The 16653-nt window shown below is 39.5% G+C and overlaps 1 protein-coding gene across 2 annotated transcripts; it reads left to right on the forward strand.

Annotated features, from left to right (window-relative positions):
• The first annotated feature begins 4678 nt into the window (after positions 1-4678).
• On the forward strand, positions 4679-12676 carry cdca4 (cell division cycle associated 4). 2 transcript variants are annotated; one of them, XM_017682818.2, is made up of 3 exons: positions 4679-4908; positions 7151-7175; positions 10140-12676. In XM_017682818.2, exons 1-3 carry the CDS (start codon positions 4686-4688, stop codon positions 11035-11037), a joined length of 1146 nt encoding a protein of 381 aa, XP_017538307.1. In that variant the 5' UTR covers positions 4679-4685; the 3' UTR covers positions 11038-12676. The 2 variants fall into 2 exon arrangements, with proteins under 2 accessions (XP_017538307.1, XP_017538308.1); XM_017682819.1 differs by lacking the exon at positions 4679-4908 and adding an exon at positions 4915-6762.
• The last annotated feature ends 3977 nt before the right edge of the window (positions 12677-16653 follow it).

Below are 16653 nucleotides of genomic sequence, written 5' to 3' on the forward strand. Positions count from 1 at the left end.
CCAATTTTAAAAGGTTATTTGACTAAACTGTGCACTGCTGTCCTGAGCAAGACTTTTCCAGTGAGCTCTGCTGTAGGCCTGCAACCATGAAAAAACAAGCATGATGCATAATATGCTAGTGTACTATTTATTTAATTAACATGTAAAATAAAACTATAGGGCAGCACCCGATAATAGAGAGCTTAAAGAAACATTAAGGCCTGTTACAATTAGACTGAAATTAAGTAATTCATTCAGTTTCTTTAAAAAAAAGTCAACTACATTTACCTTAGAAATGGAAATATTATCGCTTACATTTTTTTAGTTGGTATTTTTAATATTCATTCAACTTATAACCTCAATACTTGGATTATAAAGTGTACAAAAGTTAGATTTTGGAAGAGCTGGTGTGGAATGAATGCTCTATCAAAATCTATAACAATATAAGTGCTAAAAATCTTACACGGTATATCTTTAATTTTGATATTGCAGTATTAGCCAATCAAAATAAGTAAGTGTTTAGAATTTTGATACAAGTTCCTGTAGCTGTTTCTCTGTGGCCTGCATGGAAAATGCTGACTTACAGCATATTAGAACAGAAAAAAAAATTAATTCAACTACCCAAGCAGGGCTTCAGTAAGTCCACTAGATGGAGGTATAATGGAAAGCACATTGTTGCCAGTGCCATTTAAAGCAATATGAAACACTGCACCCTACATGCAAGACAAAGCAACTGACCATAGACACAACAAGGACTACACATTCAAATGGATATTGTAGAGAATTAACATGTTCTGGAAATATTTTTACTGTCAGAGTTTAGCTCAGTGAGATCATCCTCACCCAGATTATGCTTTACCTACCAGAATTGTACACATCTTTGAACCTATAATCCATGACTGTATACTCAGTTTAAAGGCCTGAACTCCTCCTCTACCTCATTTTCCACATACCAATGAAGCAAATCACTAGTGTACTGGTAGGACTGCACAAAATCAGCCTTTAACTGGTCGGACTGCACAGAGCCAAAGCAGTCTGTGCCAATGACTCACGTTTTCCCAGCATTAAATCATGAATCATCATGTGGTTACTGCCGCTACAGAGTCTCTGAACATAACAGCAAGCAGTGCAATGTGTATCTTCACACTGCAACACATTCTAATAGTTCAGTCCATCTATCAAATCATGGCAGAGACTGAGAGTCTGAAACTCCAGAGAAAGACACACTATCACTTACACATTTATCTCCCAGATATTATAGCCATTGCTCCTACCCCATTGATAACACACATTTCTAAGCCGCTCATCCTCCTAGGTTTTTCAGGGAAAGCCTTAATTATTTCAGCAAGACAATGCCAAACCACATTCTGCATGTATTACAACAGCATGGCTCTGTAGAAGTAGAGTCCGGGCACTAAATTGGCCTGCCTGCAGTCTAGACCTGTGACCACTGAAAACATTTGGCACATTATGAAATGAAAAATATGACACAGGAGACCCCGACTAAAATCCTATATCAAGCAAAAACGGGAAAACATTTCACTTTCAAAACTACACCAATCGGTCTCATCAGTTCCTAAATGCTTACAGAGTGTTGTTGAAAGAAGAGGTGATGCAGTACAACAACCTCATCCCAACCTTTTTGGAATGTGTTGTTGGCATCAAATTCAAAATGGGCATATATTTTTCAAAAAAATAAAATTCCTCAGTTTAAAATTTTTGATTTGCTGTCTTTGTACTATTTTCAATTAAATATTGGGCTTAAATTATTTGCACATCACTGTATTTTGTTTTTATTTACATTTTTCACAGTGTCCCAACTTCTTGGGAAATATGGTTGTAATAGATTGATTAATCTGCTCTAAAGGCTATAATGTAGAGGTGAAAAATATGACAATTATATCATTATTGTGATAAATTACTAAATCACCATAATAAATCATCAACTGCTGTTGGTATTGGTGATTTATTATGTTTCGTTACAAAAAGAGCATAATTAGTCCTGTTTAATGGATTTAGTGCATTGCAGTATGAGGAAAATCATGGTACTCATGATATTTAGTTTTCTAGTTTTAGAGGTCTTTTAAGTTGGAACAGTGCCATGTACGCTACATATACTAAATCTACAGTAGACTAATTTGAATTCTTTCCCATACTACATAAATATTTATTAAGAGTGTAACACTGTATGTTACATTGTCATACAGCAATGCAAAGATGTGACAATGTGCATTGTGGAGAACAAACATTCTACAGACCTATTCCAGATTCCAGAAAAGCTGGAACAATGAGAAATGCTAATAAAACAGAAAACAGTGAATGGTAAATTCAGTTTGACTCATATTAAATTGAAATCAGTACAAAACCACAACAGGCATTTTAAGCAAAAATGGTGGCAGGAACAGCTACCTGTGCTGGTAGGATGGCAGAATCCTAATAATAATAATAATTTTTATTTATATAGCACATTTCATGCTGGTGGCAGCTCAAGTGCTTTACAGACAGGTGATAAAACATACTTATTCAACAAATCATTATTATTTATTTAGAATCAGAAGAAAATGAAAAAGATTAAATTTAATTTAGAGAAGATATGTTTTTAGATGTATCTTAAAAGTGAGCACTGAGCTTGACTGTTTAATAAAAGGTGGAACTGAGTTCCACATTCTAGAAGCATAATAACTGAAAGAAGCCTCTCTGTGTTTTCTATATTTTACAGAGGGTATCTGTAGAAGGCCACTATCTGCAGATCTTAGATTTTGTGCCGGAACATAAACGGACAGACCCTCTGTAATGTAAGCGTCATTAAGGTCATTTTGAGTTTTAAAAACTAGTAGCGGAACTTTAAATCTATTCTGAATGATACAGGCAGCCAGTGCAGTTCTTTCAAAACAGGAGTGATATGATCTCTCTTTTTTGTTTGTGTTAGGATGCACGCTGCCGCATTCTGTACAAGTTGTAAGGAATGTATAGTTTTCTTAGGAAGCCCAGTAAGTTTTGTTGGGGCAGTCGTGGGCTGGAGGTTAGAGATCTGGCCCTGTGACCAGAAGGTTGCCGGTTCAATCCCCAGGGCCGACAGCCCGTGACTGAGGTGTCCTTGAGCAAGACACCTAGCTCCCCAGGTGCTGTGGATAGGGCTGCCCACTGCTCTGGGCAAGTGTGTGCTCACTGCCCCTAGTGTGTATGTGGTGTTTCACTTCACGGATGGGTTAAATGCGGTGGTGGAATTTCCCTGGTTGTGGGATCAAAAAAGTATCACTTAAGAAGAGCATCTTGTGTTAAAGTACAATTTATTTACACTAGATAACACTACTCCTTCATTCTTCCTTGATTTCTCCTTGATTATTTTTAAAGACACTAGTTAATTTAGTCAATTTGTCCATTTTTCGGAAGATATGCCATCAGGTGAGCAAAGACAGTTACACACCCCATTCCGCAGTTGTGGTGGAGATTTCCACAGCTAGGCTGTTAACGTAGATATCATTTCTTAATGCACGTTTTTCAATAGGACACAAGTCTGGACTGCTGGCTGGGCAGTGTACTACTTACACTCTTTGATTATGCAACCATGCTGTTGTAACATACAGAATGCAACTTGGCCTTGGTGAAGTAACCCTGGACATCCCTAAAAAAGGACGTCATCTAAAATCCAGCGTATGCTGGTCCACAATGTCTTTGTACTATTTTCATTTAAATACAGGTCAAAATGGATCTTCTGTCTTTATTTGTATTTTACATTCTGTCACAATTCTTTTTTGGAATTGAGGTTTATATTAATGTATTATTATGATACATGATATGTTTTTACAAAGCACTTCACATCAGTATGTCTTTTTTAACATGGTGGAACAAAGTAGTGCTACAAAAAAAAAATACTATCAAAATTTATAAATCCAATCACATGTATTTAATATTTCCCACACTGTGCTGCACTAAATCCAATTAAACAGGCACAATAATGCTCTCTTTTAAATCAAACAAGCAGTTAGTAATGACACTGCTGTGGTGGTGATGTGTTAGTGTGTGTTGCACTGGTCTGAGTGGATCAGACACAGCAGTGCTGCTGGACCTTTTAAACATCTCAATCTCACTGCTGGACTGAGAATACTCCTGTGGCTTCCTATTACCACTGATGGACTAGAGAATGACCAACACAAACTGTGCAGCAGCAGATGAGCTACTGTCTCTACTGACTTTACATCTACAAGGAGGACCAACATGATAGGAGTGTCTAATAGAGTGGACAGTAAGTGGATGCAGTGTTTAAAAACCCCTGCAGCACTGCTGTGTCTGATCCACTTTTACCAGTGCAACACAGTGACACAGCACCACAATGTCATTGGCGCTGCAGTGCTGAGAATGATCCACCACCGAAATAATACCTGCTCTGAGGTGGTTCTGTGGGGGTCCTGACCATTGAAAAGGTGGGCTAACACAATTTACAGAGAAACAGATGGACTACAGTTTGTAATTGTAGAACTACAAAGAGCACCTATAGTGTATGTGTAGTTGACAAAATGGACAAAGAGTGTCAGGGTAGGTGTACCTAATAAAGTGCACGGCGTGTATTATTCTCAATTCCAGGTTAAGTGAGGTTTGTCTAGATTAAGCTATTGAAAATATTATCAGGCTATTATTTTCTAAAAAACATATAAAATAGGGTCTAAAGCCATTTTCCCCCGACGCTTTTGTTCGTGGTTGCCCAGATGAAGCCCTGGCCTGCTGTCTGTCCATCAAACTGCAGCGTCCGCCCCCTCGCCCCTTCACCGGCGCAGCTGGCCGCCTGGCTGCAGAGCCAGCACACTGAACTGAGCACATTCACTCACTGCAATCTGGCTCCCAGCGGCCGAGGAGCTGCACCTTTAATACAACACCCGGCCTCCAAACACGCTTATGTCGCTCATCACCAAAGAACAGAAGTAACACGAGGTGAGTTTGTTTGCTCCGAGACGCGTAAAGGCGTCCAGCTGGCACGCAGCTCCAGTCCGGTTTTGCGCTTTATCTCGATACTCGATGGTTTAAATGCGCGGTCGATTTCGAAAAGAGGCATGTTTGCGGAAGTGGCAGATTAGCACGGATCGCGTTAGCTATCCCGCTTAATCGCCGCGGTGCGCTATATGTGCCTCGAAGTACAGCTTAACCTATCGACATGCTTTGTGTACATTAATTTCTTTAACCATTGTAAACTTATGTTGGTGAAAACCGCCAGACAAGATGACGGAAAAGCCGAGACGAGCTGGTTGAGAAACTCAAAATGGCTTCCAACCTTTGTCGTCTCCGTGTTAGCGTTAGCCTTATTTGGCTAGGTGGAGCAGTAGCAGCTTCACACTTTTCATTGAGTTAAACTGATAAAATGTGCTGTCGGTGAGCAGATCCAAGGCTTAAAATTTGCCGGAGAGTGAGCATGAACGGGTAGCGCGGTCATAATTCGTGTTAGTTGATTGTGGACAGTTTTTACCCCTTGTTTTACAAGTAACTACAGCCATTTTCCCCGGCAGTGAAGCTAGCTAGCTGGTTGTTGTCCACGTCAGGGCGGTGGGGGAGGGGAGGCGAGTCGGAGCGTTGTACTGATTTGTGAACGAACCGATTCTTTTGACCAATTCAGTCGAAACGCTTTATAAGACTGATTCTTCTAATGCAGCGCTAGTATTTATCACGAATACCCATTTTGAATTTGCTTACCTTCTCTCTCTGAATAGAGGTGGGCGATATGACCAAATGTAATATCACGATACTTCAGGAGTTTTAATCATGCATGATATGCTGTGATAATTGATTGTGTTTGCCATCTCTTCAGTTAGGTCAAAATAGTGCCACATTTTAAAATGACTAAAAAAAATATAAAAAAATATTAATCCAATTACGTGTATTCAACGTTTCTCACACGAAATCCAATTTAAACAGGACTATTATTTGTTTAAATATGCAGTTGGAAAGTGATTTGTAAGTACTAACAATAACCAAGATATGTTCAATATAATTTATCATGGTAACAGCTAAATATAGTCGTTTTGCTTAGCTTTAGCTTTGACCGTGCGACTCACTCCCTGGATTGATATTCACTGCATGTGGAGTAAACGAGAATACGTTGACTTGAGTGTTTAACCAGTGAATCATTGAATCAACCGTTCGATTCTTTCAAATGCAGACGAGTCGGTTCGGTGAACTGAATCGGGCTTTCCATCGCTAGCCTGCCGGTCTGCCCGGGGTGGAGCCTTTGGGCTCTAGTACGCTAGAACCAGAGGAGAGGGAGGACAAAATGCTGATGAAATGCTCGCTTTCTCCACTGCGTGAAGTCTGACATAGTTATTTGTAAAGCTCAAGACATACACTGTGGCATATTAAGTGGTCAGTTATTTGGCAACCCAACGTGGTTCTTAGTTCACTCTCCCCGGCAGGCAGGTTTGCCACATATACCTAATCTTGCATGATCTGCCTATATGGGCTAATTAGTCTTAAACATAATACACATAATCACTGGTCATTTTTTTCCACTTATTGTAGAAAGTTGCGTTTTCCTTCTTTTGCTTTTTAAATATTCCCATTATTCCCAAACACTTTGTTCAGTCCCTAGTCCACATATGGAAATGAAATAGAAAAAGAGCTTGTTTGAATGAATTATTTTTTTGTTATGTCGTGAAAATCAGCGCATTTCCATGTATTTGGCCTACAGTAGTTTAACCCCACTGGTTCATGCTGAAGTTATGTGTTTCAGCCTGGACTGCTTTTGGAATGGGGCACGGTACAGGCCAACCAGTCAGAACATAGCTCATTTACATATGGGTAAGAAAACAGTCTATTTTAGGTGATTTAGAGGTTGGAAAATGGATATGTAAAAATTAATTAGGACTGTTTTTGGTGTATAAAAATCACTGATATAATTGAACATCAGGGAAGAAACTTAGAATATGGCCCTATTATTGTAATTGTTTGAGAACCAAACACACGTTCTGATGTGTAGAATTGGTTGTAAATTGAAATGGATTATAGGTTACCCTTTAGATAAAGATGTAGCTTTAGCCATAGTATTATTTCATTTCTTTTATAGTAACTGAATGCAGTGCTGCATTTTCAGAATTGGTTGTGGCTTAGGCTGTACTTTAGCACAGGATTTTGTATTAGTCATTTTGTTGATGTATGTCAGCTTGCACTCTGGTCTCTGTCTCTACAGTGCTGGGATGTCACTCATGCTGCAGGTAGGCAAAACCCCCTGTGCCCTCATCCTAACCCCGTCAGTATCTGGTTAACACGTGGTCTTTTGGGTTAGAACTTTCGTGTGTGTGTGTGTGTGTGTGCGTGCGTGCGTGCGCGTGTGTGTGATACTGGTAAAGGTTAGGCAAATCATTTCCATTATGTTAAGTCAAGAACCTTAACATGAAATGACTTTGCATTTTTTTAATGCTTTGCTTTTTAAAATGCCTGCAATTAATGGATCTGTTGGTTTGTTGTTTTTACATCTTGTGTAATTTGATAAATAACTATAAATCTACTTCATTATTGTTGCTCAGCTATAATCGCATAGGTTTTCACATCTCATAGTCACCCATGAGTGCTTGATCTAAATAACTGATGGAGGGCTCATTACCTTCCCCCAGGCACAAACTCATAGGCCATCATGGATTGATGCCAGATTATCTCTTTTGACATATTGGTTGGTGTCATGTGTTTTCTGTGTTCTGGCTGCATGTTTGTCACTTTTAGGCTCCTGTAATCCTGGTTTGCTGGCCATGGAGACATGGAGACTTCGTATGTGTTTGTCCACACTTAGACTTTATTACAGCTCTCATTAGTTCCTCAGTGGCGTTTGGATCCCATTCAGTTGAAGTGTGGAGTCTTGCTGTTTGTGTACATCATGCACGACGGAAGAAGGCTTGGCGTTACAATAGTAAATTTCATTCATCACATCTCTGTGGTTTTTGCTTCACTTGAGAGGAAAGGGCAACTTCAATTTTAGTGTTACTGTTGCTCTGTTATCAAATCTTGTCTGTGACATTTGGTGGATTTATTTATAATTTCTGTGTAATAAGGTACTATACATAATTGTTGCCCTCACTGAAAGGACAATACAAAGTGTGTAGTGGGTGGGTAGCTAGCATCAGTTTAATTCACCTAACATCTATCTACAGCTAGTCTCTTTGGAATAATATATAATGTGATAATAAAAACTGTAAATCCTTTTGAAATGCATCAGTTGTGAGATTGTTTATTTGGGTTGCCACTCATAGTTACCATTTGGTCAGACAGTAAATACTACTTAAATGTCTTTGAGTGACCATGTGGGGAAAATCATGAAAATCAAATCACTTTTACTGTAAAGGTGTGACCGTTGATGCATCATAAACAAAGCAAGAATGTAGGGATAGAATGTAATAAATGTTGAATTTCTCTGTAATGATAATCCAGATGGATTTTGTCTCAATTTCTATCCCGTAGAAATGTTCATGCATTGGTACTGGTATTGTCAAGAGCTATCAAGAGATACACTATATGGACAAAAGTATTGTGACACTCCTTCTCATTATTGAGTTCATGTGTTTCAGCCACATCAATTGCTAATAGATGGATATAATTAAGCACATAGTCTTGCAGCACACCGTCACTTGACACGGGAGCAGTGGAAACATGTTCTGTGGAGTGATGCATTGCACTTTTCTGACAAGCAGTCCGATGGACAAGTTTAAGAACCTGACGTGCCTGACTGCATTGTCCATCCATCCATCCAATTTCTAAGCCGCTTCTCCCTCAGGGTCGCGGTGACTGCATTGTGCCAAGTGTAAAGTTTAGTGGAGGAGGAGGAATGCTATGGGGTTGTGTTGCAGGGGTTGGCCTAGTCACTTCCAGTGAAGGGAAATCTTAATGCTTCAGCACACCAAGACAATTCTGTCCTTCCAAAATTGTGGGAACAGTTTGGGGATGACCCTTTTCTGTTCCAGAAAAGTGTGAGTTTGGTATGAGAGGACTTGAACCCTGACATCAACCCAATCAGACACCTTTGGGGTGAACTAAAACAAAGACTGTGAGCCAGGCTCTTTTGTCCAACATCAGTGTTGTACATGTCAATGCAGTTCTGGATGAATGGGCAAAAATTCACACACACACTCAAATCTTGTAGAAAGCCTGCCAGAAGAGTGGAAGCTGTTATAACTGCATAGGTGGACCAACTCTATATTAATGCCTATGGATTTAGAATAGGATGTCAAGAAAGTTCCTGTAGGTGTCTCAATACTTTTGTCCATGTAGTTTAACACTAATGTATATGGTGGGGTCCAAAAGTCCATTGAAAATGCTTATATTATCATTGTAACAATATGAATAAAAAGAAGAATATTTGAAATGTAACATGAGTTTCAGATTTTATTCGTATTTGGTATCTCCCTCTTTTGGCTTTATTGCCAGCATGCACCCAAACTGGCATGGATTCTGATCAGTAGATCAAATCCACCTGAGAGTCTTTGAACATGAGCTTCAATGAAAGTGAAAATTTTTTTTTACCTTTTTGTTCAAAGGTTTTAACATCGTGTCACAAATCGATTTAGTGCAGAATCTTGAAGCTTTCTTCATCACGTTAATGATCATAACTTTTGTTTTAAATCTTTCAAAATTTCTAAACATTTTGCTGTTTGTTTTCAGGTTTAAATAAAAAAGATTTTCAGTGCAGTCCCAGACTTTTGGACTCCATTGTATGTACATGAAACACATTGGATATTGGCGTCAGCCCACAATTCCCATGTCTGTGCATCCCTAGAAATGTTACAATTACTCAGGCAATGGTACAAAGCAGCAGACCGTTATGTAGACTATGTATTTACTATTAGTTACCCTTTAGTTTCGTTCCTGTGTGAAAGGAGGGAATTCTGACTTGTGAAAGTGACAAACACTACCATTCATTTAACAATCAGATCCCTCAGATTCCCCTTCTGACATAACTTGCTGTTTGAGAGCAGGTTTGCTGGCAAACCAGTAATTTACAGTTTTACTGCCTGAATGCAGCTTTGTTGTTGCTAATAGCCTCACCTTCAAGGCTCATATAGTCTATCATTGTATACTGTTCTTGTTTATGTATGGTGACTGACATTTGATCAAGCATGCAGTTACAGTCAATATTATCTAGAAGTTTTAATTTGCTGACGAGTTTCTCTAATTTGATCTCTCTTCTGTAGGATCGACATGTTCTCCAAAGGCACCAAGCGCAAGTTTTCCGACGACGGAGATGAGATTTCGGACGAAAGCCTGGCTGGTGCTCAGGTGTCATCATCATATAGTCTGCAGCGACAGTCACTGCTGGACATGTCCCTCATCAAGCTGCAGCTGTGCCACATGTTGGTGGAGCCGAACCTTTGCCGTTCGGTCCTCATCGCAAACACGGTGCGGCAGATCCAGGAGGAGATGACTCATGATGGCACTTGGCAGGTGGTCACGGAGACCTTCTGTGGTGGCAGCCAAAGCCCGTCTGAACGCCTGGTGGCAACTGAGGTGCTCTGCCGGTCGCGGGAGCAGGATGCTGAGCCAAAGCTCTTCTCGGTCCTCAGCTATGAAGGGTGCCGCGAAGAGGAGGTGGTGACAGACGAAACCTTGTGTTCTGTCTCAGTCAGTGACACGGCCTCCGATGTTTGTCTCTCAGAGAGCGCTCGGCATTGCTGGGAAAGGGACGAGTTTGTAGAAGTAGACAGAGATGATGAGGCCTGCGAAAGCTCTAGGCTTGGTCCAGGAGATGACGACGATGATGACGACAATGACGATGATGAAGTTGATGAAGAGGAGGAGAGTTCCAGGGTGGATCCAAAGACCATGGGGCAGGTTTTTGGAACCTTTGAGATCAAGAACAGTGCCCCAGGTCCGGACTCCGCTCTCGAAGAGCTGTTCTCAGATGTAGATGCCTCTTACTATGACCTTGATACCATGCTCACGGGAATTCAGAGTGCTCCTAAGATGGGTCCCTATGACCTGCTGGACAGTTTAGCCCCTTCTCATGGGCCCCCTTCCATAGGCTCACCCTCAAACTGTCGCTCTGATCTCAATGAACTGGACCACATCATGGAGATCATTGTTGGTTCTTAGACAAGAACCTGTCCAGTGACTTGTATACTTCTCTTAAATGTTACCTGCTTTTCTGCCCCTTATGGAAAGCAAGTTAAATCTGCGGTCCTTTCAGGGAAAGGAGTCTGTGTCTTGTAAAGGATGGCCTTGATTTTATGAGCTGACCATAGTTATCTTATTTGCATACCCTTTGTATGTTTTTAAAAGTTTTCTTTCTGTATTTGTCTGTCCAGACATGCTTTTTTTTTTTTTTTTTTTAATATTTATTTCTTGCATTCATTAACACTACATGAACAGCAGAACAAGGTGTATACAAAAGTGTAAAAGATATTTTCATAAAAAGATGAAATTGTCTAAAATATGTATATAAATATATATATATTTTACTATAGATACTGCTTGTTAACTGTTACTGTACACTCTCGGTTTTGATCTTTTGTTTTTAAATTGACAGATCAGATATCAGCGTCTTATGTTTTGTAGTGGTCTTCCACTTACTGGAATGGATGAAGGTGAAGAACTTTTATTCATTTCAAGATTCAGAAATGGCAGTAAGGATACCGTGATGCATGACTTATTTCTGTTTTCTTTGCGGTGCATTTTGGCACCCAGCATTTTTTTTTCCCTCAGTATTTTGGCAATAGACTGTCGGTCAGCTCAACTGCAGCTTTTGTTTTGCTATTAGAAGTCAAAGTATTCATATATTTGTCTTATCAACAAATGAAGAATAATGGGGGCCAGCCCATTCTATATTATGACTTTTAATTTATTTTATTTATTTGCTGCAAATTTACATGTTGAGTGTTGGCTTTGGTCAAACTCAGGGCAGGAGAGGCTTTTCAACTATCGGACTCCATGGGCCTGATTTACCCAAACCTTTAGCACCTGCTAAATTTTTAACAGTTGGAAAACCAGTAACATGACTCGTGATTGCCTATTTTATCTGGGATGCACTTGTCATTAGTTTAATTACTGGTTGATTGTTTGACACATTTAAGGCTTTAATAAACCTGGTTTTGAGTCATTTGGTCTGCATTAAGACAGAAAAATAAGTGTTTTAACATTTAATTGATGTACATTTGATCTTTTAGAGGTCGTAAAATAATGGCATGAAATCTCATTCAGTCAAAGCTTTTCACTTCGAATTTAGACCACCCTTTTATACAAACTCAGAAGCAAGCAGTCGCATTCCAGTAGTCACTCTGTCTGACATGCATCTAGTCGGGTAAAGGATAAAACCAATCTGTTGTGCAAGGTGCAGCCTGCTGTCATAACGTAGCCTTTTAGGACCCTCATGATGAACTACACTGTTTCTCTGATCCTATGCATTGAGTGTAGCAATACACTTACTATGCACAAAGTGAGCACACTTTTACAGTACAGTATTTAAATTGTATTTTTAATGGAGTCGTAAAGAGGACTATGGTGAACAGTTGTCTTCCTGTTACAGAAATTATTTGATCACGTCTGAAAGGAAATCTTGCATTCAGAACTGCTTTTGTGCGGGCAGTACATTCATTTGAGGGGAAGTCATTGCCCTCTACCTTACATCACGGTTTCATTTTTAAGTATGATCTAAATCTAGAGTAGAGTATAAACATTTTATATGTGCATTGTAGCATTTTTATAACATTTTTAATAAAAGGTACAACTTATTGTATTTTTCCTGTGTGCTTTTTTTGTTAAACATATGCTTAAATTTGTATGAATAATGGTTCTTCGGAAAATGGATAAGGTTATGGATCAATATTCATTAACAATTTAATGTAGTTTTCTACAAAATAAGAGCTCAGTAACTTATATTTAGTAGATACATTGCTTCTATATTTATTAAAAGTTCCCCACATTCGTATAAAAAGACAGTTTCATGCACTCATTATCTATAGAGTTGGAGGTGAAAAGAATAGTGAGGACAAGAATAGTCACTGTTCACCAAGAAACCTACTGCTAGGATGACCAGTCGTGCTACAGCTGCATAACTGCAGTAACTTCAACATACCATTACAGTGGAAGGAATGGGTTACTCAGAAGATGGAAAGTTGTCAAATGAGGGGCACAACTAGCTAAAAGCTAAAGTTAGTAAGGTAGCTATCTTGTAATCTAGGTCCCCAGCATAGCTCCTTTTGTGCTGAATTAAGATATAATCACTATTTTCTTTATGGTTTTGTTGGACAACTGAGGAAAGAGGTACACTAATGCAGACTTGGTTGTATTTATTGGCCTTAGCAGTCAGGACTAGTTGACACCAGAAGTCTTATTGCCGTTCTAGTCATTTCCATATTAGGATCTCTGGGTCTGAACTGTTTTTTTCTGACAAAAAATGAATGTGTATTTGAAAATTGCTGATATCAAAAGCATGTAACCAAAAAGGTTCCAAATTCGATTTGTCCTATGTATTTTTTCTGAATATAAGGTCATTAAGGAGTTGAAACAGCTATTTCTGTGTGCCAGCTAACACTGCTGCGCAATCAATTGGTGTGACAACTGGCAATTGTTTGGCAACTTCACCAAAATACCTCTCACAAATCTGTATGCCTTGTCAAATGTATTAGTTAATAGGCCTGTCATGATCCTCAAATTTTAGCTGACTATTAATTGCTTTACAAATAAGTGTGCTTAACAATTTTATCATCTTTTGTTTGTTTTATGTAAATATTAAACTATAAAATGGCCAAATTGGGGATTAGCTATCTTACTTTCTAGCTGTGAATACTTATTCACTCTATGCCTCAGTAAACAATCACAATTACTGATTAAAACGAGTCACTTTGAGGAGGGCTGAAGATCCAAAGCATGTCTGAACTCTTTCCGATTACATTCACAAAGTAAATTAGGGTGAATCTGTGCAGTATGGCTAACTTTACAGTTTGTAGCACATGCAGTTCTTTAACAAACCTCTCTCTCACTCCCTCTCTCTGTATAACCGACTACTGATGTGAGCCCCAGTTGCCCAACATATTTTTCAAGATGTTTAATGGTAAATTAGTCCTCTCTAATTCTCTCTCTCTTCTTTTACCAAAAGGGCAGTTATCACCTTTTACACATCACCATCATCAACTTGTTCATCGATGAAATTCAATTACATCACCCCATTGCACAGGCCTAATTCGCTCCCAACTGATGACAGAACTAGCTTGAGCTCAAATAAATTAGCATTACTCGCCGCTGACCATTTACAACTGATTTGGATAATGGATCATTTGATGAGCTCTGCTCCGATTTGCTGATTTACAGAGAGGCACCACAACGGCTCTTACACAAGCAATTTGTCAAAATAGACACACTAGTTACCTGGAGCTTGTCAGTAGCTAATGTTACTTTTTAATGTTACTAGCAACTGCTTTATTGGGTCTCAACAACAAGTTGTTAGCTCACTATAAAACTTTCAATTTGATGATGTGGCTTTAACAGTCAAAACGTATAAAACCACACAGCATGTCTAGCTATTCACAGGTTGCTGTTGGGGTTGTGATGCTAATAAGGTTGAAACTGCCCCTCTCTTCAGTCTATTCAGTGACAAAGGCCAAGCAATGCCTGCTCGATATTGTGCGAGCTTTGAGAAACTGTCCAGAGTGAAATGTGCAAAGCAGACTAACGACTTTAAAAAATTTAAATTGACCAGGATCCTATTAAAGATGGCTAACAATGTGATAGCTAAATTAGCTTCCTATTGACCTGTTGTTTTGCGACTTTTCCATTCTGCCTTAAATGTTACCACAGTTATATTTTGCCTCATGTACAAAATGTGGCATTTAAGGTGGAATGGAACATTCAAAGCTGGCGAATAGGAAGCCAACTTCAGCCTTGTTCAAAGATGAACATCGACCATGCCCACTAACAGTTTGGTTCCTTGGGAAAGGTATGAAAAGCTTAGACGTCCCCTTAACAGCTTGGAATGGTACAGTTTCTGCACATTGCCATTTTCATGGCTGTTGCTCCTTTGTTGTTTCACTGGACTAGAGCATTGGCTGGTGTATGTAAATATTAAGGGGGTAAATATATCAAATGATTCAAAATTGTTAAATAATAGCTTAGGATTTTGAAATTGGCCAATTTTACCACCCGCTTTTACAAATATAGGAGGAGAGAACAGTGATTGAGGTTTACACTATATCAGTTCTATGAACTGAACTCTCCTTATTCAACTATACTAATACAGTCTTCCATTCTATGGCACGTTTAAAGAAAAATGTAGATAGGACAAAATGAATTGATTTTGGAACCATTTTTGTTAGCCTCAGGGCACGATAGAAGCCTGTGCAACATTTTTGAAAAGGCTATTCATTTTTATCATAGAGAAAAATCATTTAGACCTGGAATTCCTAATAGGGACATGATGAAAATAGAATGAAGCAGGACTTGGTTAGGTATATGGCCTATGGTTGTATGATGTAATTTTGTAATGCATGCTGGGTGTTTTAGTGAGAGAACACTAATGAACGAAAACGAAAAATTATGTGGCGGAGTGAAAAATTCAAATATGTGCCTATATGCTCAAAACGTACATACATGCGCACGGAATTCTTGGAAGGATCCAGAAGCAAGAAGTAAAAGTAATCAGCTCCTTACAGTAGGCTGTAGTGAAAAGCTGAGTTTTTTTACTGTTCTTCTCTTAGCATGTCGCTGACGTCATTCTCAGTCGTGACTCTATACGTCACGGCTTAAATCCCCAGTTAGGGGCCACGAAGTAAAGGGGTTGTAGACCGACAGCATTGAAATAAGTGTTGTGTCAAGTGTTAGTATGTAACATATAAGACGTCAACTCCTGCACCTTTACCATTACCATTAGATCAAATAGCATTAGCATGTGTAATTTATATTCCATTCTTGCTGCAAATACGTGTACTCTATATATTCCATGTTCCAAGTGGATATCAAAATGTATTTTTGAAACCGTTAACAGTTCAAACTAACGTTTTACAAGCGAGTAAATTTATGAAAGCACACGATGTGTCTGCACGTGCTGTTTTCGCCGTATCTTACAGTATTTCAGAGAGTCACGTTTTCAGTCAGTGGGTGCAGTGAGAGCGAAAAGGTAGGGGCGGGCGGAGAAAGAGCTCAGCCAATCATGTGCAGTTACTACGCGGGACAGTAACTGATTCGGCTAATCGGTGCACTCTCTAGCCGCGAAGAGGCGGGAGAAAGAAAGGCGCTCAGCCAATTATATCCAGTTACCAGGCGGACCCGCGATCTGATTGGACCAATGAAATCTTTCCCACCTGACGACCGTCAATCAGCTGAGCTCTGTTCGTGTAGCTTCTTCACTCCAGCGAGAGTTTCGTTTGCTCGCGGTTCGATGCTGGCGAGCTCGGTGACCGTTTTTCCGCTGCGAATAAACTCCGGATTAAAAAGTCGGCTATGCGAATTGGCGAACGAGCTAAACCACCACCACCGGGACCGTTTTCCGATCATCCGAGAGAATGTAGCGACCACTCGAAGACCTCAGGCAGATTAATTTTTACTTTCGCCCACTCCTGTAGCTAGCTGGTTAGCGAGCTGAGGTAAGTTGAATTCGTTCGGCGCCTAGCAGCGCCTAACTTACTTCAGTGTCTGTTAGCTGGGAGTTAGGTTCACTATCGCGCGAAAACACAACAACTAAGCTGTTGGGCAAACGTGGGTTTAGCGGAACATAATGGT

Source organism: Pygocentrus nattereri, chromosome 4 (genome assembly GCF_015220715.1).
Source record: "Pygocentrus nattereri isolate fPygNat1 chromosome 4, fPygNat1.pri, whole genome shotgun sequence".
Classification (NCBI taxonomy): domain Eukaryota; kingdom Metazoa; phylum Chordata; class Actinopteri; order Characiformes; family Serrasalmidae; genus Pygocentrus; species Pygocentrus nattereri.

Excerpts from the sequence above, each read along its gene's own strand:
- cdca4 (XM_017682818.2), top strand. The coding sequence starts at position 4,686 with ATGAAGCCCTGGCCTGCTGTCTGTCCATCAAACTGCAGCGTCCGCCCC. Across the intron at positions 4,909-7,150 it reads AAGAACAGAAGTAACACGAG|TGCTGGGATGTCACTCATGC; the intron begins GTGAGTTTGTTT and ends CTGTCTCTACAG. Across the intron at positions 7,176-10,139 it reads GGATGTCACTCATGCTGCAG|GATCGACATGTTCTCCAAAG; the intron begins GTAGGCAAAACC and ends TCTCTTCTGTAG.